The 27,433-nt window shown below is 32.8% G+C and overlaps 2 protein-coding genes, 1 long non-coding RNA gene and 1 pseudogene across 3 annotated transcripts; 3 read left to right on the top strand and 1 right to left on the bottom strand.

The window, feature by feature from the left end:
* Positions 1 to 12,661: 12,661 nt before the first annotated feature.
* Positions 12,662 to 15,079, bottom strand: LOC110711557 (annotated as a pseudogene).
* Positions 15,080 to 18,730: 3,651 nt separating this feature from the next.
* On the top strand, positions 18,731 to 20,268 carry LOC110711555 (ribosomal RNA small subunit methyltransferase NEP1-like). Its single transcript, XM_021889967.1, has 5 exons — positions 18,731 to 18,882; positions 19,180 to 19,307; positions 19,393 to 19,475; positions 19,572 to 19,629; positions 20,180 to 20,268. The coding sequence occupies exons 1-5, from the start codon at positions 18,731 to 18,733 to the stop codon at positions 20,266 to 20,268; spliced, it is 510 nt and encodes a 169-aa protein (XP_021745659.1).
* A 2,078-nt stretch (positions 20,269 to 22,346) lies between these two features.
* LOC110711646 (Werner Syndrome-like exonuclease) lies at positions 22,347 to 24,614 on the top strand. The gene is made up of 2 exons (XM_021890062.1): positions 22,347 to 23,321; positions 24,225 to 24,614. The coding sequence occupies exons 1-2, from the start codon at positions 22,720 to 22,722 to the stop codon at positions 24,424 to 24,426; spliced, it is 804 nt and encodes a 267-aa protein (XP_021745754.1). The 5' UTR covers positions 22,347 to 22,719; the 3' UTR covers positions 24,427 to 24,614.
* A 364-nt stretch (positions 24,615 to 24,978) lies between these two features.
* LOC110711692 lies at positions 24,979 to 27,092 on the top strand. The gene is made up of 4 exons (XR_002509405.1): positions 24,979 to 25,582; positions 26,155 to 26,249; positions 26,428 to 26,536; positions 26,787 to 27,092. It is a non-coding gene; the product is annotated as an uncharacterized LOC110711692 (long non-coding RNA).
* The last annotated feature ends 341 nt before the right edge of the window (positions 27,093 to 27,433 follow it).

Genomic DNA, 27,433 nt, shown 5'->3' with positions numbered 1-27,433 from the left:
TGAATTAAAAAAACCTCTTATAAGCATGGGTATAACAAATAAACTAATCAAGTTAAGTTGCTAATACAATTATATATGGACTCTCATAGTCAATTTCTTAAAATCATAAACCATCTGTCTTTCGTTATCAATTAGATGACTTTAATAACATTTGAATTGCTCATAACTTTCACATGAATTGTAATCAAGAAATCAAATATCATGTAACCATAGTTGTTATCTTTTCCATCAAACAATCTCACATTCACTTCTAGAAATGAGTGTATCTAATTGGTTATAATTATCAACATTCTTTTTTTTTACCCATACTTCACTATTTTGTTCATTCAACAATAGATAACATATCAGTGATCTAAAATAAACTTTCTTAAAATTATCTGCATTATTACTATGTCGACAAGATAGTAGTTTCATGAAAATAGAGCATATTGTCAAAATTTCCTTTGTCATTTCTTTCTAGTATTACTTTATAGGAAATTACATAATAATTTTTTTATAAAATTGAGGAACTTCAAGTCCTATACGAGTTTTCGTATCTTATTATGATTCTTGACAATAATATAATCCAATTTACTATTTAATTATTTAGTACTTCACTACATACTTTGACTAGCTCATCATAATGAAACTTTATTCTACAAAAAGAGGAATGTAGATGGTATAATAACTTGATTCAATCAAAGTTAGGCTCCTAAAGTTTATTTGTAACACATTATATTTATATATATGCTCCACAAAAAAAAAATACAACGTTTATTAGTAGTGAACTAGAAAATAACATATATGCTTTAATCATGTAGGAGTAACTTATAAAAATAATTATTTAGCCTATATAAATCCGACTTGTAATTACTAATTTGGAAAAAATATAAAGAATATGATTTTTTAAACATATAATTGAACTTGATAAATTAGTCCTAATACAAAAACATGCTTTCTAGTGAAAAATTATCAAAATATATACACAGCTCATGAGAACAGGATTTTAAACAAAAGTTTTAAATCATGATATTTCTTATACGTACATCTTTCGATTAAAGAAGAATCACTACAAGCACATGACTAATGACAAAATAAGCAAATTTTAATGAACTTATTATATAGCATTGTATACATTCATTGCATAAAAATGATCATAACGACCATCGTTGACTATAAAAGACAACCCAATAATTTTCTTGAATTGGACCAACATTGCAACAAATCTTCAATGGCTATAATACGGAGAACAAGAAACAAAATAACTAATTTAAAGTTAAATGGGTCATTGCAACCTAATTCCATGTATAAAGGCCATGCAAAATAGTTAAACTTTAAGGCTTTGAAATAATCCGCGGTAATATCCACAGTACAACAACCTAGACTATCCAAACAATACATGAAATATAATAATAATTAATATTTTATAAGATTCAACATAATACAGTATACAAAGCAATATTATAAAATCAAGATTTAGAAAATTGAACATATTCTATAACGCTTAATCACTTATATTATATTACATACTTCTTATCTATAGTCATATATATGAATATATACGGCTCTGTCAAATGTATTTATAAATGCAATTCTACCAAGCTACATTATAAGATACATGTATGTGACCAAATGCTATATATACATTTGCTATTCTACTAAAAATAATGGTTAGTATCATAATCAATATGATTGTGACAACAAGATACTAGCATACAACAATTTCAATTCAACGAAATAAAAAGATCAGACATATTAAGTTGATATCACACAGAGAAATGTCACAACATTTAAATTACACAGTCAACATATACAAGGCTCATGATGAACTACTATGTATCTCGTTATTAAAGTTTTAAGAAAATACTTACCTCAATAGCAGTAATATCCTTTTTCTTTTGATTGTTCAGTTGGTTAGAGTTGATGCTGATAACATGTTATAAAATACATGAAATTAGAGGAAGAGTAAAAGAAAGATCTATAGAGTTATTTTTATTGTCTATGTCCATTCTTCGTTAGGCCATGCCCATACATATATATACATGTGAGTAGTAACTTCTCAAAGAAAATGTAAAGACGTCATTATGTGAAGGATTAAGGTAGTAAAACATAAGGGGGTTACAAATGAAGTAAAGGCATAAAGGGGGGATACAAAAGAAGTAAAGGCATAAAGGGGGGTTACAAAGAAAGTAATAAAGCTAGGGAGTTACAAAGATATAATGGACATACATAACTCTATTTCATAACATAAATCCATTTTTTTTAGTGGGTCCTTGTATCAATTGTACGTTAATTACATGTATAATGACTTTAACACTTATTATCAGTTTATCGTTATTAATCCCAACTTTGCTCCGTCCGCTGTTATTAATCCCAACTTCAATTTATTTTCTATCACTCCCAACTTTGTACCCTATTAATTTTTATCACCCCCAAGTGACTTGAAACCGGTTGAAGAGGTAAACCTTGCTGACTTGGGATTACTTGTCCACATGTCGTAACTTGATTGGTTAAAAAGTAAAAACAAAATCCCCAACCCTCCCTCAGCCTTAGCATTGACCACCACCACTAACCTCCTTTCCTTAAGCCCCAGCCGCCTCGTCCCTAACCCCACTCTCGAAACCTCCAGGGGGGTGGTCGGAATTAGACGGACCACACCTCCTCCCTGGCCCACCTCCGACGACGCGCATTCCCTTCTTAGCACACGACTACCAGAAAACCTACCCGAGCCCTAAACGGTAGTTTCCCCGCCTTAAAAAACCCCCTCTCCCCAAAAACGACCACCAAAATTGGTCGAAATCGGCGGGTTTTGGGGCTGAATGGTTGATTTCAACCCTAAACCAGTCGATTTCGTGGCTGATTTCGTGGCCGAATTCATGGCCAATGGTTTCGTTTTGGACGTTTAGGGCTACGGGAATTGGAGGTGGGTGGGTTCCTTAGTCGGGGCTGGGAAGCCGAGATGGGTTACGGTGGTCGGCTAGGGAGAGGGGAAGAGGCAGGAGCTACCACCTTCTGGGTAGGGGTTAGGATTTTAATTTTTTTTTAAATTTTTATTTTTACAAGATTTTTTTTTGGACCTATCACGTGTTGTCACGTGTCTGGTAACTTGTAATGTCAAGTTAGATGATCGATTGGGGGTGATAAAAAATTAATAGGGTACAAAGTTGGGAGTGATAGAAAATAAATGGAAGGTGGGATTAATAACAGCGGACGAAGCAAAGTTGGGATTAATGGTGGCAAATTTTCCAATTTATTAAACATACGAACTAATATTTAGTTGTAAAAAGTAGTTGGTGGGGCTCAAACTCGTGATCTCAAAGTGACAAGGTGAGTTTCTCACCAACTCCACCAAGATTTACTTGGTAAAATATATCTTGTGTTATAGATTTTCAGGTTAGTATCAAGTATTGACGTACTCTTTTTATCTAATCCCTCTGTTTTTAAATACTTGCTTCATTTCTCCATGCAAAGAGTTTTAGGAGAAATTGGAGAAAGTAATAAAATATGGAGGTAGTGGGGTAGGTGGAAAAATAAAAAATTGTAAAAAGTAAAAGTAATTGAGAGAATTGGAGGAGAGAGAATATGAAATTAATAAAATATTATTTATGTTGGGACTACTAGTTGAGAAAAATGAATTAAATATTGTAAAATCTTTTCAAATAAGGAAATGGAGCAAGTATTTAAAAACAGCCGAAAATAGAAAGTGGAGCAAGTATTTAAAAACGAAGGGAGTACTTATTATTGTATATCGACAAGGCAACAATACCGTTCAATGAGCTTTTCCCTCATGTGTAACACCCCAATAATTCTCCCTTTTTCAAACCACTTAATTTAATTAAAATAGAGGAGAACCATTAGCATGTTACCACTACATGTTAAAACGTTAAGGCTTTATCAAAGTATTGCAGCGGAAAAACCAAATTTAATTCTTTAAAATAACAAAGTTTAGAAAATAAATAAGTCAAAGCTTACAAACTGGAACCATAAAGGCCCTTATTTAAAACCAAACCAATATTCAAAATCTAAAATATGAACGAATTTATAAAACATAAATAAGTTCATCACAAAAAATGAATACTCTCAATCACACTAATCCCTTAACAATGCGTTTGCCAAATCCCTGAACTTCACATCATCATCAAGCTAACCTGTGTTATACTGCTCCCCAATAATACAAGTGTAATTATTGGATCATCACAGGGTCATTGAAAGGCGAAGGCCATGACAAAAAAAAAATAAAAAAAATAAAAAAAAAAAAGCACAAAAGCACGCAATTAGCAAAGGTGAGTACATACAAGCTACAACGTAACAAACCTAACATGCTCAACTAATTAAAGTAAATAAACATACATCACGAATTCATTAATCAAGATTCCTCACTTAAATAATTCAATCAACTCAACATACTTATTACTAACCAATTCCAAACACTTGTCTCTTTATATTTAATTTAATTAATTTAATTTGTTGTAAGCAATAGACGAGGTTGTCCAATCCACCAAATCATTTTGGTCCCAAATGACCATTTAAAATAAAATATAGCGTGATGCAAGAATGGGCGTGACTTCATTCTCACAAAGATCCCATCTAACTTTCATTATAAAATAAAAATGTAAATACCAAAAGAAAAGAGGACATGTTGATCAAACAAGCCTCGAAAAGCCATAGGCTACCACCGTGTACCCCAACCCATAATTGTCAATACTCTAGAAGTACACCCTTTCCAGAGTTTTATTGCTCATCCATGTTTCACTCTACGTGATTACAAGTTTAATTAATAGTCAACTCATCATTCAATTAAACATTACACAACCAATTATAGAGATTCACTTTTAATCTTAATTAGGGCAATGATGATCACATCACAAATTGACCTTTAATTCCTTTAAATTCCAAAATATCCAAAATTGTTGAACACAATCAACCCACCTAGCCATTTCGGCTTAATCCACCTTTACTCAACATACTAACAAGTCATGCTTGAGTAATAAATAAAATAATAATAACCTCATGGAATAATTTAAAAATTCATTCCACTTAAACCATTCAATTCCAATCCTTCAATAATCCAAATCTGGTTAGCAAACCAATCCAATAAAAATATGCTTGTATCAACATTCCATACAAACAATTAATCCAATATAAGTCAACATGCTTGCATCCGTAATTCCATACAAACATAATCAATTCACCAAAACATGTCTCATATTCATAAGCACATGAATTAATTCAATGTAACCAAACAATTTCCATCCAAGAGTTCTCTAGACATGAAACTAAGTTCCTTGCTTTTGGTACCTAAACATAATACTACTTACAACGAAGTAGACATGTACGTACCTAGTGTAAACAATTCTTTGTCCCACTTTTAATCTATTAAAAGTTTCCTAGGGAATAATCACCTCACAGAAAACAACCAATAATCAAATATTAATTCCCAAACTAATTTCGAGCAATATAATTTAATTAAAAACTCCTTAAAACTTCCTTTAAAATATTTTTTTATGCTTAATTAATCATTAGAAATTCAATAGGAACAAAAGCTCCAATCTAATTACTCATTAGAACCCTAAAATCCCAATTTCAATAAATTAAAACCCTAGGTTTATAATTCATGAAATCCGAAAATAAAAACTAACATTATAAATTGAAATTATGACTTTAAATCACCAAAATATAGTTTTTCATACTAATTAAATTAATTACAAACAATAAAATCATAATCCAAAACAATTAAGTCAAGTTTTAAGCAAAATAAAAATAAAACAAAGGAGGGGGAAGGAAAGTGGCTGCCGGCTAGGTGGCAGCGGCGCCCGGGTCAGGTGGCCGGCGGCAGGTGGTTGGGCAGTAAGGGGTGAGTGAAAACTCACGTAAGAAGGGAAAAAAAGGAAGGGAAAAAAAGAAAGAAAAGGAAAAAGAAAAGAAAAGTAAAATAAAGGAAAAAGAAAAAGAAATAAAATAAAGAGAAAAGAATTTAACTAACCTTTTTGTGTGGGGAAAAAATTTGGGGATTATGGGGTATTTATAGGAGAGAGTGTAGGGTAAAATTGAGTCTTATGAAAATAATGGGCCAATTAAATAAATAGAATGGGTTAGGCTTTGTCTGTATGGACATAAATTGTAGAATATATGTTCATAAAAATCCTATTGTAATAAAATAATTTTCCACTCAAAAATAATTTGAAACTCTTAAAATAAATTCCGGAAAAAAAATATAAATATTATAAATAAAATAAAATTTCATTTATAAATTATTTAAAAATATGGGGTACATCATGTGAAATCAAATATAGCTGAAATAAAAAAAAAACCCTAACCTCTCTCCTAAACCCTACCTTCCATTGTTAATTTTTGAGGGGTTTCCATCAAATCTTGCCGGCGGAAAGCCCCATTCTAAGTTTTTTTTCCTTTAGTTTGTTTTTAGTTTATAATAATGGTTCCTCCGTTCGAGAGGAACTTGTCTCCCTTAAAAGAAAGAGTTTTTTCCCGACAAGGTTTTTTCGATCTCTTTCGAAAGACAAGGTTTTTTGAACTCTTTCGAAAGACAAGGTGTTCTCTGCGCTTGGAATAGTATCAGGTTATGCGGGGCTACGATTGATATTGGTTACTCTGATTCAAAATACAAAATTGTCACAAGAATTTTCTTCCTCCAAAAATTACGAAGCAATGACGGATCTACTCAAAAAGTTGTATGAGACAACGGATCGAAAATATGCTGAATTGTTATATCTATGTATTTGGAATCTTAGTCCTTCTCCAGTTAATTCTTGTTTAATTTTGTTAATTTTTTTTTATCGTTAATCATTAATTGTAGATATCGTATGACTTTAATCAATGAAAATTAGTTTCATTCAAGACTTCTTTTAAAAAAAAAAAAAAAAAAATAGCTGAAATAGATTTGTTTCTCAAAGTAAGCTAATTTTCAATGACCTCGACCCAAATGGAGTAACCCAAAGCGAAAATCTCTAATTATCTAGACTCAAATATGACCCATACTTCCGTTCATAAAAAAAAAAAAAAAAAAAAAAAAAAAAAAAAAAATGACCCATACTTGAATGGATTGGGAGTTGAAAGTCATTTTACCTTAATTTGACCAACTTGAATTGAGGCGACCTGAGCCAAAGCACGAATGACCCATTTGGGATTGAGCAATTTATAGGAGCTAAGGCCCAATGGCTTGCCTACTCGTACTCCTACCCCAAGTAAGTGGCTACCCTACCAATAATCAATCTATCATTCCGTGGACTAGGCCTAAAATCAACAATTTAAAAACGAGTTAAAGGACCCACCTTCAGTAACTTCCAAAAGAAATCATAAAGCTACTTTCTTTTCTTCGTATACTAATCAATTAATTATCCAAGTTACTTAAAGAACTTGATCTCATTTTAGCATAACCTAAACTACTTTATAGGGTCATAAATTAATCAATTAAACAATTTAAACTGTAGTATTAACAGTATTAATACTACCTGGCTTAATCGAAATAGACATTCCCATCAAAGAGATAAAAGGACCCAAAATAAGGGATCAATGAGAAAATCATAAATAATGATAGATAATTTTGCTTACATTTTGTAATGTTTTATTTTAAATTGCAGTATCATGAATTAGCTCATACGAGTTTATCTCCCTCTATTATACACTTTTTATTTTCATCGGTTCGTACCTTTTTTGAAATTTAACAAACCAATATATGAAGTAGATTATTTCACCATTTTTTATATCATCTTAATTATTTCTGTACAATTATACAGACACGTTCAAAACAAGTTTAATGACTTGTAACTCAATCAAAACTATCAAAGCATGAATAATGAAAATGACAACCAAATAAATCAATTACGCAATGTGTTCAATTAACTCCTTAAAAATAAAAACACACGTGCTTAAACAATCTATAATTGATTAATCCACATATATAAAAATAAAATAACATGACACTTCATAAAAGTAGAATTATTGGCACATAAATAGTACTACTTGACTACTTGTACAAGTATAATGGTCTAGCTAAAAATGAGTTGCCTAACCTCTTTCCACCATTCATTTTACACACTCTCACTCTTAATTAATTTCATCAACTTTTTGTTGTCAAAAAATTTATTTAATTTCATCAACAAAACACAATAGTTAATTATATAAAATGGCAGAGCTAAAAAACCCATCAAATTCCGGCAAAACCCCATCAATTCCGGCCACCGTAGACGGCGGATCATCAGAAGAAACCACCGTGGAAATCCGCCAATCAAAACGAAGAAAAAACTGTCCAACTTTCTCTCTCCTCCAATTAAACAAAAACCAATCAAACTCAAGCTTCAACTTCAGTTTTCCCATTGATGAACTTAGTACTACAACTCCAGAAGTCACTCCCAAATTCGGATCCTTTAATTCGGGTAAAGATTCGGGTCATGGGTCGTCGGAAAATGGTCATTCTTGTCAAGCTCCGTGAAGAACAAGGAAGGAGTTACAGAGGTTGAAGAAACTGACAAGATTTGACATTTACATTTTTTTAAAAAATTATTGTTATTTTATTTGTTAGAATGATTTTTTTTTTTGTATTTTAATATTTATAGAATATTAGTCATGTCATCTAATCTTGGTTAGGAAATCAAGGTTTTTTGTAATGGAATAAGCATAAGCCATAAAGTAATACACTTTGAGATTTTTTTTGTTTTTTATTTGCTCTCTTCTTTATGATGTGTTTTATCAAGCAATTGGAGCAAAGTTTGTTTAATTAGATGAGAATTTATATTAGCTTTAGGGTATTATTGTGATACTTTAAAGTTTAAACTACAATACTAAACAGTAAACACACATATATGAAGTATTATTTGCAAATGAATAAAACAAATGGATGTGATGTCAATTAACTTAATTGGTTAAAGTTTTGAGGTATATAACATGACATCCAATCTCATTTACATTACCCTTTATGAGACTCTCTTTACATCCAAAAAACTATAAAAAATGAATATATTCTCTAAGCTTAATTTATCAATTAAACACTTTATTCATTAGGTTGTTACAAATTAATTGAAAAATGAGATATTCCTTTTTTCGATTGAGAACATGTATTAACCTATATATAATTGAAATTAAATATAAATTTAATTTTTTATTTTTATTTTTATTTTGTTGGAGAGGAAATTATCTGATTTCATATTATATGAAAATCAATAACATTTCACTTGTTTTTCAAATTATTATATATGAAAATTCATATACTCCGTAATAATTATTTATTTAAACCTTTATTACTCCCAATCCATCTAGAGTTTAATAATTGATTGTAGTGATAAATAATGTAAATTTTAAATATAAAAAATGGTGTAATTTAATTCATTTTTGATACAATTTTCATATTTAAAAAAATAAATGATTTTAGTTAAATTTTAATAAATACCAAAATTCCTTACAAAAAAAAAAAAAAAACCTTTTAATACCAAAAGTATTTTTTTTGACAATAAATACTCGAATTTGTCATTGGTTTGATCAACTAAAGTTGAGTAATTCTTCCTTCGTTCAATGGTTGCACGTGCATTTGGCTCCCATCATTGTACTATGAGTCTATAGTCTATGAGTCTTTGATAATGACTCAGTGATACAGACTATAGTGAGCTCATTTTTATTTATTTTTTTTCTTTTGGGAAAATTGACAATTAAACTAAAAAGAGTTTAATTAGAGAAAATTAATTTAAGTAATTGCTCATGGTTTTTAATATGCGTTGGAAATTACTCCATATAACTAGTGTAACATTAGCAAGAGATGGGTTATAAATTACCTAATCTTAAGACTTGTTATAAGGAGTAGTAACTATTAATATTGCATCTTACTATGAACTCATGAAGTAATTGATGTAGTTGGTGAAGGTCTCGCCTAGTCGCCTTATTACTAAAAAGGTTATAACACTCATGGGTGTACCCAGGGGCGGAGCTACATTGGTGCACGTGCATCACCAGCCCAAAAAAAAGGCAATCAAAGAGATTTGTTATTATAAATAACCGCTCTCTTAGATGCTTAAAGTAGTGCTAGCCGTAAACAGACCTGTTGTTTAAACAACCGGCCTCTAAAGTCATATATTTTGCTATTGTTAAGAATAATGGGTCAAAGAGGCCAGTTGTATTAAACAACAGGTCTTTAAGGTCATTTTATCGTTTTTTTTTTTTTTTTTTTTTTTGCTACTATTAAAAGTAATGGGTGGATTTGTTTGTTACATATTATTTGTAGTACTTTCGGCTTGTAAGATGGATTTTTTAAGTATTATTTGGTTGTAGTATGGATTTTTATGTCCTATTTGTTTGATTGAAATCAATTTGGTTGTAATATATATATTGTTTGTTTATATTTTTGGATCCGATTTTTTTTTATGGTGACTCACAGGGTCGAAAATCCTCATTCTGCCACTAGATTACCATACTAGTCTTTGATTTAAAAGACCTTATTAATGCAAGAAACAAAGTAAGACTTCTCTTTCTAAGACTTTGGCCGAAAAAATACAAATATATAAAGATAATATTATCCCTAACATGGTACTCGATATTACACTATTGCGGTTAAGCTAGCAATTGGAGTATTTATTGGCAAACTTAAAGGAAAAGAGGAAGTATATATTACATGACTATCCAAGCAAAATCTGACACCTTTACAAGAAGTAGAGGTTGAGGAAAAAAGGGGAGTAAATTTATTTGATTAAACAAGACTTTCTAACATACTCCAGAGTACATCTTTATTGTAACCAATCAAATTAGCTCAGTAAAATAATTAACAACCAACAATTGATTTACATTCAAACACATTATTACAACCCTAGATCAAGTCGAATAAATATTGCTTTGAAAAAAAGAAGGATTATTCAAGAGAGGAATCAATCTTGTTGACAGAACGAGAAAAGGCAAGAACATTATCGGGATGTTGAGCCATATTCTTCACCTTGTTATCACTAACAATAGTGTCGCGAATAAGCACCTTAATCGTCGGATCAACAACTCCATGGCTACCTTTGACACCATCTTCAATCTTCATTCCTCCAACTCTTTCTTCAACCTTCAGCTGCTCTTTTCTTTCCTTTTGTGCTTCCATTTTTTTCTTCACAAGTTTTGTTACTTTACTCACTTTAGGTTGTTAGTGATTACTTAATAAATAGTGGTAGGCGGCAATGTGTCACGTTAGTTTATGCTTCTTACGAGGTTACTACATACGTGTGCAAATAGTACATTGTTGATTATTAGTACGTGTCAGGTTTGTGTAATATTTTTTTTCTGTTTTTTTTGAAGGGTAAGAAAAAAGAAAACATTAGGAGCCCCTCCTTACGAGGGGAATTCCTAATGCATTAGAGGAAATAATAGGGTACAAAGATAAGGAAGTACAAAGAGTAATGTCCATGTTATCACTAATAAGATGACCTACATTCGCGATCCAATCTGCTGTTGTGTTTACTTCTCTATAAACATGGTTAATATCCCATTGCTGAAACTTTTGAAGAAGATTGAGGATGTCGGCGATGATGTGATCGAATCTATGGAACGGGCCAAACTCCCATGAAATTAAAAATGCATTTTAATTTTATAGCACTACTTTATACGAGTACTAGTAGTATAAAATTCACTACTGAAATTGTTTATTAAGTACGATATACGGAGTACCATTTACTTATTGCTATATATCGTTAATTGCGTATTTAAAAAAAATTATGAAAATTACATATTTGAAAAATTCATGATGTGACGAATCTAACAAGATCAATTTTGATAATGTTTTTCTATATAGATTAATATTAAAATGCAGTCAAAGTTTAGTCAGATTATTAAATCAGATCAGATCAGATAATAAAAATTCAGATTAAATCAGATCAGATCTCCTTATTTCAGGTTAAGAGAACAAGTCCTCAATGCTTGTATTAGTTTCTTCAACTCTTATTAACTAAGTAACCTAAGAAAAATTTATCACAGGGCAATGAAAATTGGGTTGCAAGATTTGCAACCTATGATTTCAACAAGGCTTCGTTAGTTTTGGTGGAAATCATTTTCCGCCTTCATTTTTCTTTGTTTGTTTTGTTATAGAAGGAAAGCAATTTTTTCATGGGTGAGAAGTTGAGGTAACCATTTTTCTTTTGTGGAGAAGGTATGCCATATTTTCCTTTGTACTCCTCACTTCTTTGTTTTCTTTCCTTTATCCTTTCCCTCTGTTTTACTTCTATTTCTCTTTCTCTCCAAGTAATGAATTTCTTCAACTCTTTATAATCAAACAAGCAATGAAACAAAGGAAGACTCTTTTCACAATCATGTTTATTTTTTGTTGAAAATTATTTTCTTTTGAAAATGAATTTCCTTAAATATGCTTTCTATCAAAACAAACGGAGCCTAAGAATAATAAAGATGAACCATAATATACAACCGTATCAGCACTATGCAGTAAGGAAATTAAGAGTGCAATGATAATCACTATATTGGCACATGAGCTTAGTGCTGAAACTAAGATTCATTTCTGAATTTGTGATCAGATCAAACTATAAGGAGGATGCATCATCCTATAAGGCTATGATACTCTCTGCAATACAAAAAAACCACAAAAATACAGTACTCGTAATTAGGACATGTTATCTAGTCTAGAATCTAACCAATACACCAAAATTCCCGTAAATTTGTCATCAAAAGAACATTAGGAAATCAGCTTTCTTCAACATCATATGCTCCATTTTTTCTCCAATGCAGCGCAGAGACGTTGTAAGCAAACCCCAGAACTCAAGTGATAGGGAGACACTGCCATCAACAAATAAAAACACAAGTAAAGTGCTATAATCGTAGTAATTCAATTCACTATGAGAATCCTGATACAATTTTAACATGGAAAAGAAACATGGATATAATAAACAGATGACAACAACAAATGGTTTCAGTAAAAATAATTAAGAAGAATAATTTTATCTAACTCTTTATCAACACTTTGCGGTAAAAATATTATTTAGGCCAAGTTCCTGGTTCCTTAAAATTCAGAAGAAATAAAAATTTAGTAAAGAGTTTTCAGCAGTAAGTTTCTTTGCATTAGCCTTGCAGAAGCAAACCATTATATATGGCACATGAGCTTATTATTTTTGATCAAACTATAAGGCAAAAAGAAAGGTATAAGAAAAATTAATCGAACTCTGCCACTAATTATTTGTGGTTTTCATTAGGTAATCAGTACATTCACTCTGCAGCTAGCATCAGTGATCAACAGAACAAGAGCGCAACAAAGATGTGAGTGCTCAGTGATCATGACGACAGACAGTTACAAGGAGATAAACACTGCCAGGATCACAGCAGAGGAATGGACACCCGAAAGCCATACATTTAGAAATCAGAAACTCAATAGTCAATATAGGAAGGAGGAGGCATCACCCTATGAGGCTAAGATACTCTCTGCTCTACAAGAAAATTACATATATACAGAACTCAAAACTATGTCACAGTTCATTATGACATGTTATTTAGTCTAGAATGAAACCCATACACCAATTTAAGTCGTGCAGAATTGCAGATAGCTTTATTTAATAAATCGTATGCTTTGTGCTCAGGGGAATTTCCTACATTCTTTATCATTGGGACTAAGAAATATGAAACATATAAACAAGAAGCCGAAATAAGCATAATACCTGATACAAGGTCCTTAATGTAATCACATTCGATTTTACCATGTGCTATCACACCAACCTGGAAATTTCAAGGGGGCTGATGCCGGTGATCAGAAGCAAAGAAAAGGCAAATATAGACTAATGAGTATGCCAAATCATATAACTGAACCTACCACAAACACAACATCTTCATCGCTATTGATTCCACTAAAATACTCTCGTAGTTCAACCACCTTCTCTGAGCTAAATGAAAGGCCTAAAGCAGCAGAACATATTGCATTTACAAATTGCCCAAGTAAACAAATTTTCACCAGCAGTATCGATCTTGTCCATATATACTTACCTATCTTAGGATTGGCCACCACACGCAGAACCTGTTTATGGCTACCTTTGGCTTTGATGCGGAGTGTTTGCAATTATTCAGCTGTAGCAGTTAAGTGTTCATCAGAAGAGACATGTTTGACAACATAAAAACAAATGAAAAACTTTTATATGAGAACACAATTTGCACAACCCTGAAATCATCAATATCACTCAGAAGGAAAGAACAAACCCATCATATCACAGAAACTTTCTAATTGCTCTGGTATCTGAACATTTGGTTCTACTTTAATCAGAACTCCATCTTCTGTCTGTATGTGTGTGCTTTCAGCCTACCAACCTTACGAATTCGACTATCCATAATTTTTTGGAGTGCCTAAAATCATCAATAAGGATTGATTGGTGAAAGACTTAAAATAAATATTAAAATGGAATTTACTCAAATAAAAAGACTAGAGACACGAGCAACAGAGGTACACAACAAATGGAAAGTACATATACAGTAATACAGCTAAATCAAGGATCAAATCATCGAATACAAAATCCTACCAACCTGATAGACTATGTAAGGATTCATTTTCTTCTTTCGTAAATAATCAGCATGATGATCTGAAGAAAGTATTTGGTACCTCTAAAGGAAGATATAAAGTGACTAGTTCTTGTATGTTATCAACAGAAATTTCGTAATTCAAAATCTAATTAGTTAATCTCAAAGCAAAGACAGTACATCAGTCTGAAAATGCACTTACTTTCCCAACATTAGCAAGGGTCAAAGAAGCTCTTTCAAGAACAAACGTTACGCTTGCTCCTCCTGCATCCTTACAAGTACGAATCAAAGGAATGCCACAAAAATTAACCTCCTCCTCATCACTCACTGCATCCATTGTCGCTTGACTAAGCTGTTGTATGGAATTTGACTCTTTTTCAACACGCTCTTCCTCGTCTCCTATAGCTACTACCCCATCCCTATTTAACTTCTTCTTTGTTGAGCGGGGCAGCAAAGATTCAGAACTGCATTGCAATTTTGCAGTCAATGGCTTACAGCCTAAACTCCAAATAGCCTTCCTTTCTGAAATCAGGAAATTAAAAACTAAAAGTCCATAACCATATGGAGAACTTTCTATTTTAACATTAAGGCTTTGTTTGGTTTGACAAAAGATGAAAAACATTATTTTTTTTCAAAGAAAAACACAATTGCATATTAGTTTTCCTTTCTTTGGTTCCTTGTAAGAAAAGTTTATAGTACTGTACTACTATAGGAGTAGGCTCGGCTCGAGCTCAATCGGGTTTGGGCATGCTTGGCTTGGCTTGACAAACCTCAAAATTTGTTAAAAGGGTCTAGGTCACACCTGCCACGAGTACGTGTCCACTTTATAAGTCCAAAGATGTTCACTTCAAAACCATATGGTGATATGGCAATGAGGGGAGTAGCCTCTTAGTTTTATGAAGTGAATGCAACTTTCTTGTTTTGATATAGAATACACATCCCAACACTTCTCCCTCACTTTCATATTCGTTTAATAGGGGACAATACTTCCACGCACATGTGGGTTTGATCATGGGCTCAAAAAAACCTCAATGGCCTATAAAAGACTTGGCTAGTAGATTCGATCAGGCTCGAAATTTGAATGGATTATCATATTAGGCTAGAAAAAAAACATACAGGCTCGAAATTTAACTGAATTATCATAGTAGGCTAGGAAATGCACATACAATTCTTCTTGCTTAAGAATATCAACGGGTAAATAGCACGCAGTAAAAAAAGAATTCGCAAAAACCATTCATAATTTCAGTGATCATAACTTCAATGATCCACCTTAGTAGAACCCTAATGAATTGACTATACTGACAATCAAAGAAACGACTAGCACTGTATTGTGAAATTGATATTCGATTATTAGAAATAACATGTTACCTCTGAAGCTGCTTCAATGGAGGATAGAAAAACTCAGAAGCCGCTTTAATGGAGGTTTCGGAGTAGGCTTCCAGCGAGAGGAGGGTGTGAGTGAACTAAAAAACTTAAAGACGTTAAAATAGGGAGGACGATTTTTTTTTTTTTTGGGTTCTTATTGGGCCATAAGTATAACGTTGTACAAGTTAGCCTGTGACACTGTTTGACGGTAGCGTTTTAGGTAGCGATTAGCGAAAAAAATAAGTGTGTTTGGTAAGATAGTGATTCATGCAACGGTTAGCAGTAGATGTGGTGTTTTTAGGTAGCTTTTGTCAAACGTTAATAATATTAGCATTTGAAAGGCAGCCGATAGCTTTTGATAAATTTTGTTTAATTTATAAATATTATACTTGAATTTTTACTGTATTTTAACATTTTAACCGCTACTTTTGTCAAACACTCATGATATTAACTGCTACATTAACAGCTAACCTCTACCACTATTAATTGACACTTGACATCTACTCACTACTCTAACAGCTACCCGATACTAGACCGCTAAAAGCTACCCACTACCGCTAGTTTTGCCAAACATGGTCTAAATTAGTGACTATATACTTTAAAAATACGGTTTTTAATCATGTCCTTAATGACTAATGGTGGTTAACACCGTTAGACATAAGGGTTAATTATGCCACGTGGCTACATCTGATATGTTGATGTTTAAATTATTAATTAATAATAAAATTTCTCAAAAATAAAAATAAAAAAACTTAAATATAATTTTTTTTAAAAAAGACCCCCCACTCCTCCACCTACTAGCCCAGCCTTCCCCTGCTAGCGAGCTGGTACCCATCCCCTCCCTCGTGTCAGCGCTTAAATCCATCCCCTCCCTCGCCGGAAATCCCAACCCTCCCTTCCCCCCTACTCACAACACTTCTCTCCCACCCGAAACCCTAGATCGAAAACCCCTCCCCCACCTTCAAAACCTAGCCAACCCTAGATCGAAAACCCCTCCCTCCACCTTCAAAACCTAGCCAACCCTAGATCGAAAAACCCTCCCTCCACCCTTGAAACCCTAGCGACTAGGTTTTGAAGGTGGAGGGAGGGGTGATTGGGGTTTTTGATCTAGGGTTTCAAAGGGTGGAGGGATTTCGATCTACGGTTTCGAGATGGTGGTTATAAAGGGGAAGGGGGGTGACGGAGTTAGGTAGAGAGGGTGTGACACAGGTTGTAGTGGGGGAGGGGGATGGGTTGGGTGAAGGCGGTGTCGGTGCCGTAGCGAGGGATGGGTTGGGTTTGCGCAAGAGGAGAGAGGTTAGGGGAGAGAGCATGGGGTCTCAGATGGTGGTCGCCCCCTAACAATCAAAGGCTGTCATGTGGCATAATTAATTAATTAAATAATTTAAAAGAGAACTAATCAGAGGCTGCCATGTGGCATAATTAGCCTTAATAACTAACGGAGTTAACATCCGTTATAGTCATTTGGGCATTTGGTGGCCTTTTTTGTGAAACTCGAAGGTATACAATGAATTTGAAAAAATTTAATGGGTATATGGTAAATAAACAAATTACTTAAGGAGTATATGGTGAAAAAACCTTTGAAAATAAGGTAGAGATGTAGGATCTCCTTCTGCCCTTTCGAGCACCCCAAATTTGTAATAGTGGTAATACCGATGAATCGATGATTAAATAAGTGTATTATAATTATGTAAAAGATTTACATACATTGTCAAAGTTGACAAAAATTTACCTCTTAATATTTAGAAATTAATATAAAGTATTATTTATAATGAAAAAAATAACCAAAAATAGTACTACCTCTATTAATTTTTACTTTTTAGTTACAACAATGAAAATTTTAATACCCTGAAAAAGATACTCCTTTGTTCAACTAAAAATTAACGGAGGTAATATTAACAAAGGTAACGATAAACACGCCATTGATTTTAGTCTATTAGTCAATGTGCTAAAACCCTAACGAAGGAAACGATCACATAGCAGCATTAACATCAACAATGACGTCGCTGCTAACCAATTGCCCACCTCATCTCAAAAACCCCGCGTAATTTTTATCCTCGACAACGCTTCTTTTCAAAAGGGTTTTGTTCGCAAGGTATACTTTCTCATAATTTGATATTTGATATTATTTTTTATCTTATTTGTTGTGATGTTCAATGTTGTTTTTTATTTTTATCATAAGCGTAAGATTTTGAATTCCTATGAAGATTCAAACTTTTTTATTGAAACAAGGGAAAAATCCCAGAGATTATCGCCCTGAAATTTGTTATGAGGTGTACTTGTTTCTCTGTTTATTAAATATTCAATCTTGTTTGAGTTTTGAAAGTTTTAATCAAGCATAATAATCTTGTAACAAGTATTACACTTTATAGTTAAAGAATCTCGATTTGGGTTTATTGTAGTAGGATAGGATGTTAATTAGATTTTAATCGAGCTCGAAATTAAAGTTACTTCAATCTCAGCACGAAAGACATTGCGTGTAGAGATTAAGGAAAGAGAAGAAAGACATTGCGTCATTGTGTCTATGTATAGAGGAATATATAGCAAATCGTCACGATTGATTTTACAATTGATCAATTTATTAGTACGATTAGTACTATGCTTTCATTTTGGAGGAAAATAATTTTAACTAATGATGGGAATTGACTTTCGAACATAATTTTCCTTTGTTTGGTTTGTACAAGAAAAATTAGAAGAGACCGGAAAAGGGAAAGGGATGGACATGATTAGAGGAAGAAGGGAGCGTGATGGTATTTGTAATTAAACGTGTTAACTGAAATTCCGTGCTAGCAAGAGGCTAAAATACATGGCTAGTGTCCTGCAATTATATTTCTGCCTCAGCAGGATTGTAATTACCTGGTTTCAGCCTTGAAAAACTTGTATTTGTTTTATGTCGAGTTGTAGATTTATGGCATTGGTATTGTTTGAATTCCAGGTCCTTTGTGAAATTTTAGATAGTCCGCTAAATCAAGCTGGCCTGGTTGGAGCTGTGTACATGAAAGCTGATTCTGGTATTAACATCGAAGTCAAGCCACTGCAAACGGTTTTGTGGTATTTTGGGTAAGTAGTCTTAAAGTGACAGTGGAAGATGTTTAAACCGTTTTTGTGCACTAGTTGTTCGTTTCACTTCTCTACAATTTGAATCAATTCTTTTGTAACTGTACTCTATTCATATGAGAAGTCTAGTAGTCACCTTTTTTTGGTTGCTCATGTTGTGATTAAAGTAACTAGTTGGAATGTATCTTTGCATAATTTTCTAATTGGAATGTATCTTTGCATTATCTGATTGAAGGCTCTTGTACATTAGCATATTTTTTCTAAGTTTCTTGGATGTTATTGTTCATTTCTGATATGTAGACCTATTGCAATTTATGTAGTTGAGCTATTCGAGAAGTCCTGCATTCGATCAAAAGATTCAGGAGAAGTACTTCAAGTCCTTAAAAAACCTGTGGAGCAGCATATACCTGAAAATGCTCAAATAATTGGTGGGTTTTCGTTTATTTCTATTTTAATTGTGGCACATAATCATGAAAACAATGATAGTTACCGAAGTGGTTGTTTGCTTTCTAGGGCTATCTTATAGTTCAGAAAAGGTGGTTGACATAGAAGATTATAGTTCTGCTACTAAAGATGATTCTGACCTTGTTTTTATGGTATTTTTCGCCACCTCATATTATTTTAGTTTTTGTATTCTTTATCCTGCTACTAAAATGTTCAAAATGCAGCTGATGTGTTCACTGTGACTTCAGGTGGGTACAATGGAGCTTGGTAAAGTTAGCAAGGACTACACAACTGACTATATTTCAGGTAACTTTTGTAACTATACGTTCTAATCTTGGTACTAACATACTACTACTATTCTTGAAGATGCTTCTAGTTTATTCATTTAAGACCACAATTTCGTAAGTATAAATGGTTAGTGTTTGAAAAGCTGGCCTAGTTGTACTTGTTCAGGGGATAGGGAAAGGTAGCATAAGCTACGGATCTAATTCCACTCCGGTTTGATGAATGTTTTTGAAGTATTTTTGAATATGTAATTATTAGTGTTTTGTGATTCTGACCTATCTTGGTCTGAAATGTACAAACTTGTGATAAAATAACCGAGTCTATGACCTATCTTTAAAGGGGATGATGTAAAAGGTCGAACAGTTACGGTGAAACAGGGGTTTTTTTTTTTTGTTTGGGAACTAATATTGCAAACTCGGCTTTGATTTTTAGACCTGCCATGTTGTTTATTCAGCAGTTTAGTATTATTGGTAGTTTTACACTGTTATTTAAACCACCTTTTTGTACTAGATCATCTATTCCTGAGTTCCTGATCTAGTGACTAGAGTTTATTCTGATGAGTGATATGTAGATAAAAGAGCTCAATATTGGTGCTTGAATTCAGCACTTTTTCCTTTTGTGGTTGTTTCTACCAGTTGTAAGAGTTTCTTTTGCAGCTGATTTGTAACTTGAATGCAGGGCCAGAAATCTTTTAATAACAAACGTTCCTCAATCCAATCCAACGGAGGAGAAATAATGAATAAGATGATATAAAGATTTCTGGCCCTGCATTCAAGTTACTACTTGTCTGTCTAGAGCTTGTTTTTGGTTGAAATTACTCAACAAAACTTCAACTACAAAAAAAATTATGGTATTTGTTTGTGGTCTTTCAGTTGATTACTACTTGACTTGCTATTGAGTTGTGTATTTAAATCACTTATATATGATGAGTGTTGCCTTGTTTGGTTGCTCAGTCTCTAGGTTTCCACTAAGTGCGAGCTACTGCATCGGGTTAGTTTGTGAGACATTGGAGTATAAATGGAAACTTGGACATGGCTCGAAATGCAAATAAAAGGTTGCTTGGTAATGCATTAATTTGGGTTCGAATGGTGTTGTTGGCCTTACCGCGGTTGGCAAGAATTTTCTTTGGTTGCAATACTACTAGCAGAGTGCTCGAAATCATCTTCTGTAGTGGCTAGCTTGTCCTTGAATTTTGAGAAACCCTTCTGAGAAAATTGAAGTGATCAAATATGTCCACTGTTGAGACTATCGCTTGAAACTATAGGGTATAAAATTAGTAACTTTTTTTTTTTTTTTTTTTTTTTTTTAAAATTATGAATATTATCGATTTTCTCTTTCTGTTTGCATCACCTTTATCTATGTGATCAGTTTACCTTTAATCTAATTTTGTGTGTGATAAGTAATTGAAACCTTGTTCTTATCAAACTTCTATACGGGGTATTATTAGTGCAAATCATATCTTTTTTTATTCTTGACCAAAACTCAAGAATAGTACCCTAGAAAGTAAATATGTTTTTTAAGGTTTTGGTGAAGATTTTTGCAACAATGTAGTATTACACCCTTGTGAGAGTTGTCAAGAGAATCTAAGGTTGGTTTACTAGCTGGAGGTCTTCTTTCACCATTGTAAGATGGGTTCGATTTTCACCCTAAACAAGCGGGATTTCTAATTTTACCAAATTAAAAAAAAAAAAAGTTTCTTTTATTACAAGGTATGGTACATGGGAGCCTTCTATCACAGGAGGGGGGGATGCGGTTCGAACCCCCAAATAAAATAAGTTTATAAATTTCTTTTTTGAAAAAATAATTAAGACTTTCACACAGATATATTTATTAAGAAAAAAAAAAGTCACACAGACACATGATTGAGCAATCAATTTTGAACTTTGATTTGAATTCTGAAGGAGACATCTAATAAAATTTCTCTATCTTAACTCTAGAGAAATTATGGGTTGTTAGAGGTGTTAAAATTTGATTTAACCCAAAATAAATTGACATTATCAGAGCTAATCTGATTCAAAATGATCTGACCTAACTAAATCTGACCTAAACTCAAGCAATGATTCAAGTTGACACTTCAATCTACAAAGCTGTAATTTATTTTTGGAAAAATTCACAAGAAATAAGAATAATATAAACTTTGTGTAACCTTCTTTAAACAAGACAAACTAACTTTGGTTTATTTCTGATACATTTTCTTTTAACAAGAAAAATTACATATGACATGTTGATTCGGTCATCGCTTGGTTTTTTTTTTTTTTTTTTTTTTTTTTGCTTTGTATTTTTATACATTCTGTATTTTGTATTATGTTGTATTTACTTTGTATTTGATTTTATTTTAAATTGATTTTAATTTTTCACAAAATATAAAAATTAGTTTAATTACTAGGTTATCCCCGTGCGATGCACGTTTAGAATTATCTTTCTTGTAATTTAATAATTCGTTGCATTACGTTGTATATGAAGATTAGAATTAGATATAAAAACAATTTACACTTCAGTGAAAAAAATTGAAATCATGATCAAACATCAAACAAATTAGGTATTTGAAAGTATAATTTAGTAGAGAAACTTGGTTAATTGAATTTTATATGGATACTTATGCATTGAAGTCAAAAGTGTAAAATAAAAATAAAAATCATTAACAGTTGATTATTAATGACATGTAGGATAGTTTAAGAATCAATGATGTCAGAAATGTTTTATTTTAGTATTAGTTAATAAATTATTATTAAAAAAAAAAAAAAAAAAAATCTAAACTCCCACCACCCCACTTCTCCCTAACCAGCCACCTCCCCAACCCTTGACGGTGAACCTTGGCCTACCCAGCTGGCCAGCCCACCACCCTAACCAGCCTTAGCCCTGCCGGCGACAACCCACATAGTCCCCTTCGCTACCAGCGAACCCCCCCAGCCCCCTCACCCCGCCCTGCCCCCTGCCCGCAAAACCCCACCCAACCCAGTCCTACCAACCGAGCCCCACCCAACCCAGCCAGGCAGCCAGCGACCCCCGTCCCAACCCTAGCCAATCGACCCACCCAGCTCAACCCCTGTTAGCGACAACCCACCCATAAACCCGCGAATCCCCACCCCTATTCCACCCTAGTCTACGCCGATGCGAAGCCAGACCGCTTCATCCCCACACCAAGCCAGACCGCGAATACCTTTTTTTTTTTTTTATTTTTTATTTTTAAGAAACACAATATATATACTTTACATTATTACAATAATATTCCTAACATCAAATCACAACATAAAAACAATATCCCTCCTCCAAAAAACTTTGTTCTCTCTTTACCATTTCTCTCTCAAAAAAGCACAAAACATGTACTTGAACGTTAACTTCAGCAACCACTCCATCGCAACAACAGTAACATCCTCAGCAGAATCCGTCGAATCTTGGATCAATCGTGTCGAATACATCCATCGTCGTCGTCTCCACAAACTCGTAGTAGGCCTCGACATCGAGTGGCGCCCTAACACGTCTAGGTACTTTCGTAACCCCGTGGCTGTACTTCAACTATGTGTAGGCCATCACTGCCTTGTGTTTCAACTTCTGTACGCTACTAGGATACCCCAAGGCCTCGTCGACTTCCTTACTAATGAAGATTATACTTTTGTTGGTGTTGGTATTGATGATGATGTACAAAAACTTAAGCAAGATTATGGGTTGGACGTTAATTATACTGTTGATCTTCGTACTTTGGTTTCTACCAGGTTCATTTTTTCTTCTTTTCTTTAAATTTTTGTGTTTTTTTGTCAAGTTTTCCTACGAACGTACATTATCTTCTTGTTTATTTGATTCTTTCATTTTGTTTCATAATATGAATCTTTTTTCGATCTTTAACGAATATTAGTGATTTTGTGGGTCTTTTTTTTTTTAGCATATGTAAATTGGTAATAGCGTGTTGTCGGATTTCGGGATCTTATACTTGGTACACAATAACTTTGATAAAATATTCTTGTTATTCAAGTAAATAAGTAATTTTATCATTAAATTTGTGTATTATTAATTTGTCCGAAAATGATATGTTTTGGAAGAAATTAGGTCAAGCAATTTTGAATATTACGAGTATAGTAGGGTACGTAATTGATGTGATTGCTTCGTATACGTTGTTTAATGTTTATTTATTTTTAATTTATTTGTTGTTGTATAATATCAATTCTTTATGAACTAGTCAATCAAAAGACAGAATTTCTTGAAAATAAACAAAAAAAAATATCTTAAATTAGTACAAAAAAAAAAAAAAATTATGGAACTATCTACTGATTTAACCTCCGAGATGAAAAAAGTCAGCCTAATTGTCCAAAAGGGTCTTAGGGATAATTAACTAATTATACTAAACTAAAAATTGAGATTTTTTTTTTGTTTTTAAATTTACCTCTAATAATTGTTGTGGATTAAATTAATTAGTCGTGTCATGTACGATATAAAGCGATTAAAGATATATATATATATATTTTTTTTTTTTTTTTTTTTTTTTTTTTTTTTGCACATTTGATGTATAGCTTGTAAATTGTTTCACCTAGTAAAAGGCATGATTTGCATCAAATAGTTTGCATTCGAGCTTTGTAACCATATCAATGTGACTAATTACTCCAATTTGTTTGTTAATGTAGGTGGGATGAGCCCAGCTTTCGCAATTCAGGTTTGGTATCGTTGGCATATAATGTTCTAGACTTGGAGTATGTAAAGCAACGAAACATTACTTTGAGTGATTGGAGTCAGCCAAATTTGAGTATTGCACAGGTGCAATATGCTGCTATCGATGCCTTCCTTTCTTTCGAGATTGGCAAAAAACTCGACGCTGCACACTTTTAGGTTCGTACGTGTGTTTCTATGGCTTGGATCATGTCGATCACACTTTACAGATTTGGGATTATAGCAGATGAAGAACATTTCTAGGCATCACAGTGTTTAATTGATGAACAAATTTAAGAAATAAATGAGTAATTGTAACTCAATCAGACCAATTTAGATTACTAATTGATTTAATTGCTTTGTTTTTGTATTGAGAAACTTTATGTTATCATTGCATTAACCATATGTTAGGAGTTACTTAGGACACTATATGTATGTTGTTTCGCGATAGATTTTGTGGAGGTTAAAGACAGTTAATCTTTGCTATGGCTTTCAATTTTGTATATACTTCGTATTTCTAAATCGACGAGGCTTTACACACATGGAAGGTGTGGAGGGACTGACGGAATACTCAATTGTTGTGGCAATGGGTTCAATTACTAGTATGATTGCTTTATGGTGTACTAGTGTTGTTACAATTAGTTAAGTCCTAACGTTATTGCTTAAACTCCTAAGTTTATTTGCTTCAAAAGAACCAACAAAATTGCCGTCCCACAGAGGCAAAATACAAAACTTTATCCATTTTATATATGGCAACTTTTTAATACCAAAATTGTGTTGGCTTAGTGGTAAGGAAAGATTCAATTTTGAGGTTGGTGATTATTCCCCAAAACGGATACTTTAAGAGTAGGAATCCCTCCGAACCCCCCCCCCCCCATATTGAAGAATGAGAAAAATCAAACTACTCTATAATCCGCCTTAAAGTCACCTTATGGTATATTTTAATAAATATTTAGTTTTTAACTTTTTACACACATAAAAATAAATATAAAATCGTCATAAACGTATCGCGAATATCACAAAAAGTCAAATAAGACATACTCAGTTGTAGAGACGAAGTACTAGGGATTTAGGAAGGAATCGTACTCAAACGTACTATATAATTGAACTAAACCAAAGCCTTTCTGAAAAGCTAAAACCCTCCGTAAAAAAAATAAAAAAATATTAATAAAAAAAAAAACTTCTCGAAGAAGCTAAATCAAAGCTTCTCAAGGAAGTTAAAGCAAAATTTAACTCCACTCCCATTTCTAAAGTTGATTAAAATGTTCTCCTGAGTACGGAGTACTTTATTTTACTCAAGGAAGCTTCTCAAAAAAGCTAATTGCAGTTAATTCTGGTGAGTGTTTAAAGTTTTTTTTTACTTTTTATTTTCTCGCTATCAATCATTTTATATTATTCATGTTCAATTAATGTGTAAATATGAACAATGTTTATGAACTAATTGCTAATTGGTTGATTTCATGCCCTTAATAATAATTTTTTTTTGTAAAAAACCCTAACCCCCCTCTTAGCTTCCCTCTTGGTTAATTCTTCGAAGAATTGAAAGTAATCATTTATTTCATTTTTTTTTATTTACAATTTCAATTCAAGATAAACTAATTTGTGTTATCCTTTGTTAATTAGATAAATAGTACGGATTATTGATATTAAGAACGATTTGCCGAATTAGTGTTCAAAAATAAGAAATTACTTCACTTGAAAATATTTCTCAAAGTAGTGTCCATGTAGGTTCAGAAAACTCAAACCTATAATTTTTTTTATCGATTCATTGTAAAGTCTAATTTAAAAAAACATCCGTACCTGAAAGTTGTTCATCATCTCCATATTAAAAAATGGTGCTAAAAAAATTAGTCGTGTTTTGAGATTGAGTTTTTGACTTAGTATGACATGTTTTGCCTTTGCCATCAGTAAACTATGCAGCTCTTTTAGATGGCTTATTCTGGAACTTGCGTCCTAGGATTCTGTCAATAGAGCTTAATCTTTGTGCTCCTAATTTTGTGAAGGTATGCCCTTATTTTTTAAAATATCTATCATTTCCTATTAATTTGCATCGCAGTGACAAATTTCAAGTTACCAGTTATGAAATTGCTCGATTGTATATGATTTACGAAATGCATGAATGCTTTGAGAACAGATTCTATTAATACAGAGTATGAGTTGAAATGTAAAATATTGTTGCAGGAGTTACTGAAATTTTTGGTGGCTGAAGAACCCAATTGTTACTGCTCTTAGAATCGTGAATGTTGGCGTCACTCGTTGAAGGATATAAAGCTGATTAGTAGTGTGAAAGGTTTGAAGAGTAATACTTCTTTATTTAACGCGATGAATCTGAACAACTTTACTAAGTACGTGGATGATTGGGTAATTGAAGCCCAGAAGAAGAAGCAACTTTACTAAAAATAATGGAAATTTTATTTTTTCAATTGTCATGGTATACTAAAATTGCATAGTAACACACTTTGTGTGACAATTACTAATCTAAAGTTCATCTTATTTGAGTATTATGATCATTGAGTATCTTTTATACCCTTATTTGCTAGGTGCTAAGCTCTTCCGGATATGCTGTGTTGTTGCTGCTCCCATTCCCAAAGCTTTATCATAACCTGCGCTATTGCCTTCCCAATACACAGTTCGGCTCGCACCAGTACTATTCAAGTCATCAGGCAGGTCTTCCAGTTGTTACACAATCTTCTGAATTCATTTGTAACTCACTAAAGATATTTTGTACAATTAGAAGATCCTTTTGAATTGTTGGACACTATCTACTGCTTGGTTTGTACTTAAACAGCTTTCGAAACCAATAACTTTCCTATATAAATACTTTGCTTTTTGTAACTTAATGATTTCCTGGCTAATTTAATGTAAAGCAATGCAGGGTTGGTATAGTTGGTATATAATGTCCTGGACATTATATGTAAAGCAACGAAACATCTACGAGTGATTGGAGTCAGCCAAATTTAAGTCTTGCACAGGTGCAATATGCTGCTATCGATGCCTTCCTTTCTTTTGAGATTGGCAAACAACTCGACGCTGCACACTTTTAGGTGCGTACTACATATGTGTGCATCTATGGTTTGGATCATGTCACACTTTACAGATTTGGGATTAGCAGATGAAGAACATTATTTCTAGGCGTTATAGTTTAACGAGCAAATTTAAGAAATAAATGAGTAATTGTAACTCAATC

Source organism: Chenopodium quinoa, unplaced genomic scaffold (genome assembly GCF_001683475.1).
Source record: "Chenopodium quinoa cultivar QQ74 unplaced genomic scaffold, ASM168347v1, whole genome shotgun sequence".
NCBI lineage: Eukaryota > Viridiplantae > Streptophyta > Magnoliopsida > Caryophyllales > Amaranthaceae > Chenopodium > Chenopodium quinoa.
This window is presented reverse-complemented; position numbering and strand designations above follow the sequence as displayed.

Excerpts from the sequence above, each read along its gene's own strand:
- LOC110711555 (XM_021889967.1), top strand. The coding sequence starts at position 18,731 with ATGGCATTGGTATTGTTTGAATTCCAGGTCCTTTGTGAAATTTTAGAT. Across the intron at positions 18,883-19,179 it reads ACGGTTTTGTGGTATTTTGG|ACCTATTGCAATTTATGTAG; the intron begins GTAAGTAGTCTT and ends TCTGATATGTAG. Across the intron at positions 19,630-20,179 it reads CACAACTGACTATATTTCAG|ATAAAAGAGCTCAATATTGG; the intron begins GTAACTTTTGTA and ends AGTGATATGTAG.
- LOC110711646 (XM_021890062.1), top strand. The coding sequence starts at position 22,720 with ATGCGAAGCCAGACCGCTTCATCCCCACACCAAGCCAGACCGCGAATA. Across the intron at positions 23,322-24,224 it reads CGTACTTTGGTTTCTACCAG|GTGGGATGAGCCCAGCTTTC; the intron begins GTTCATTTTTTC and ends TTGTTAATGTAG.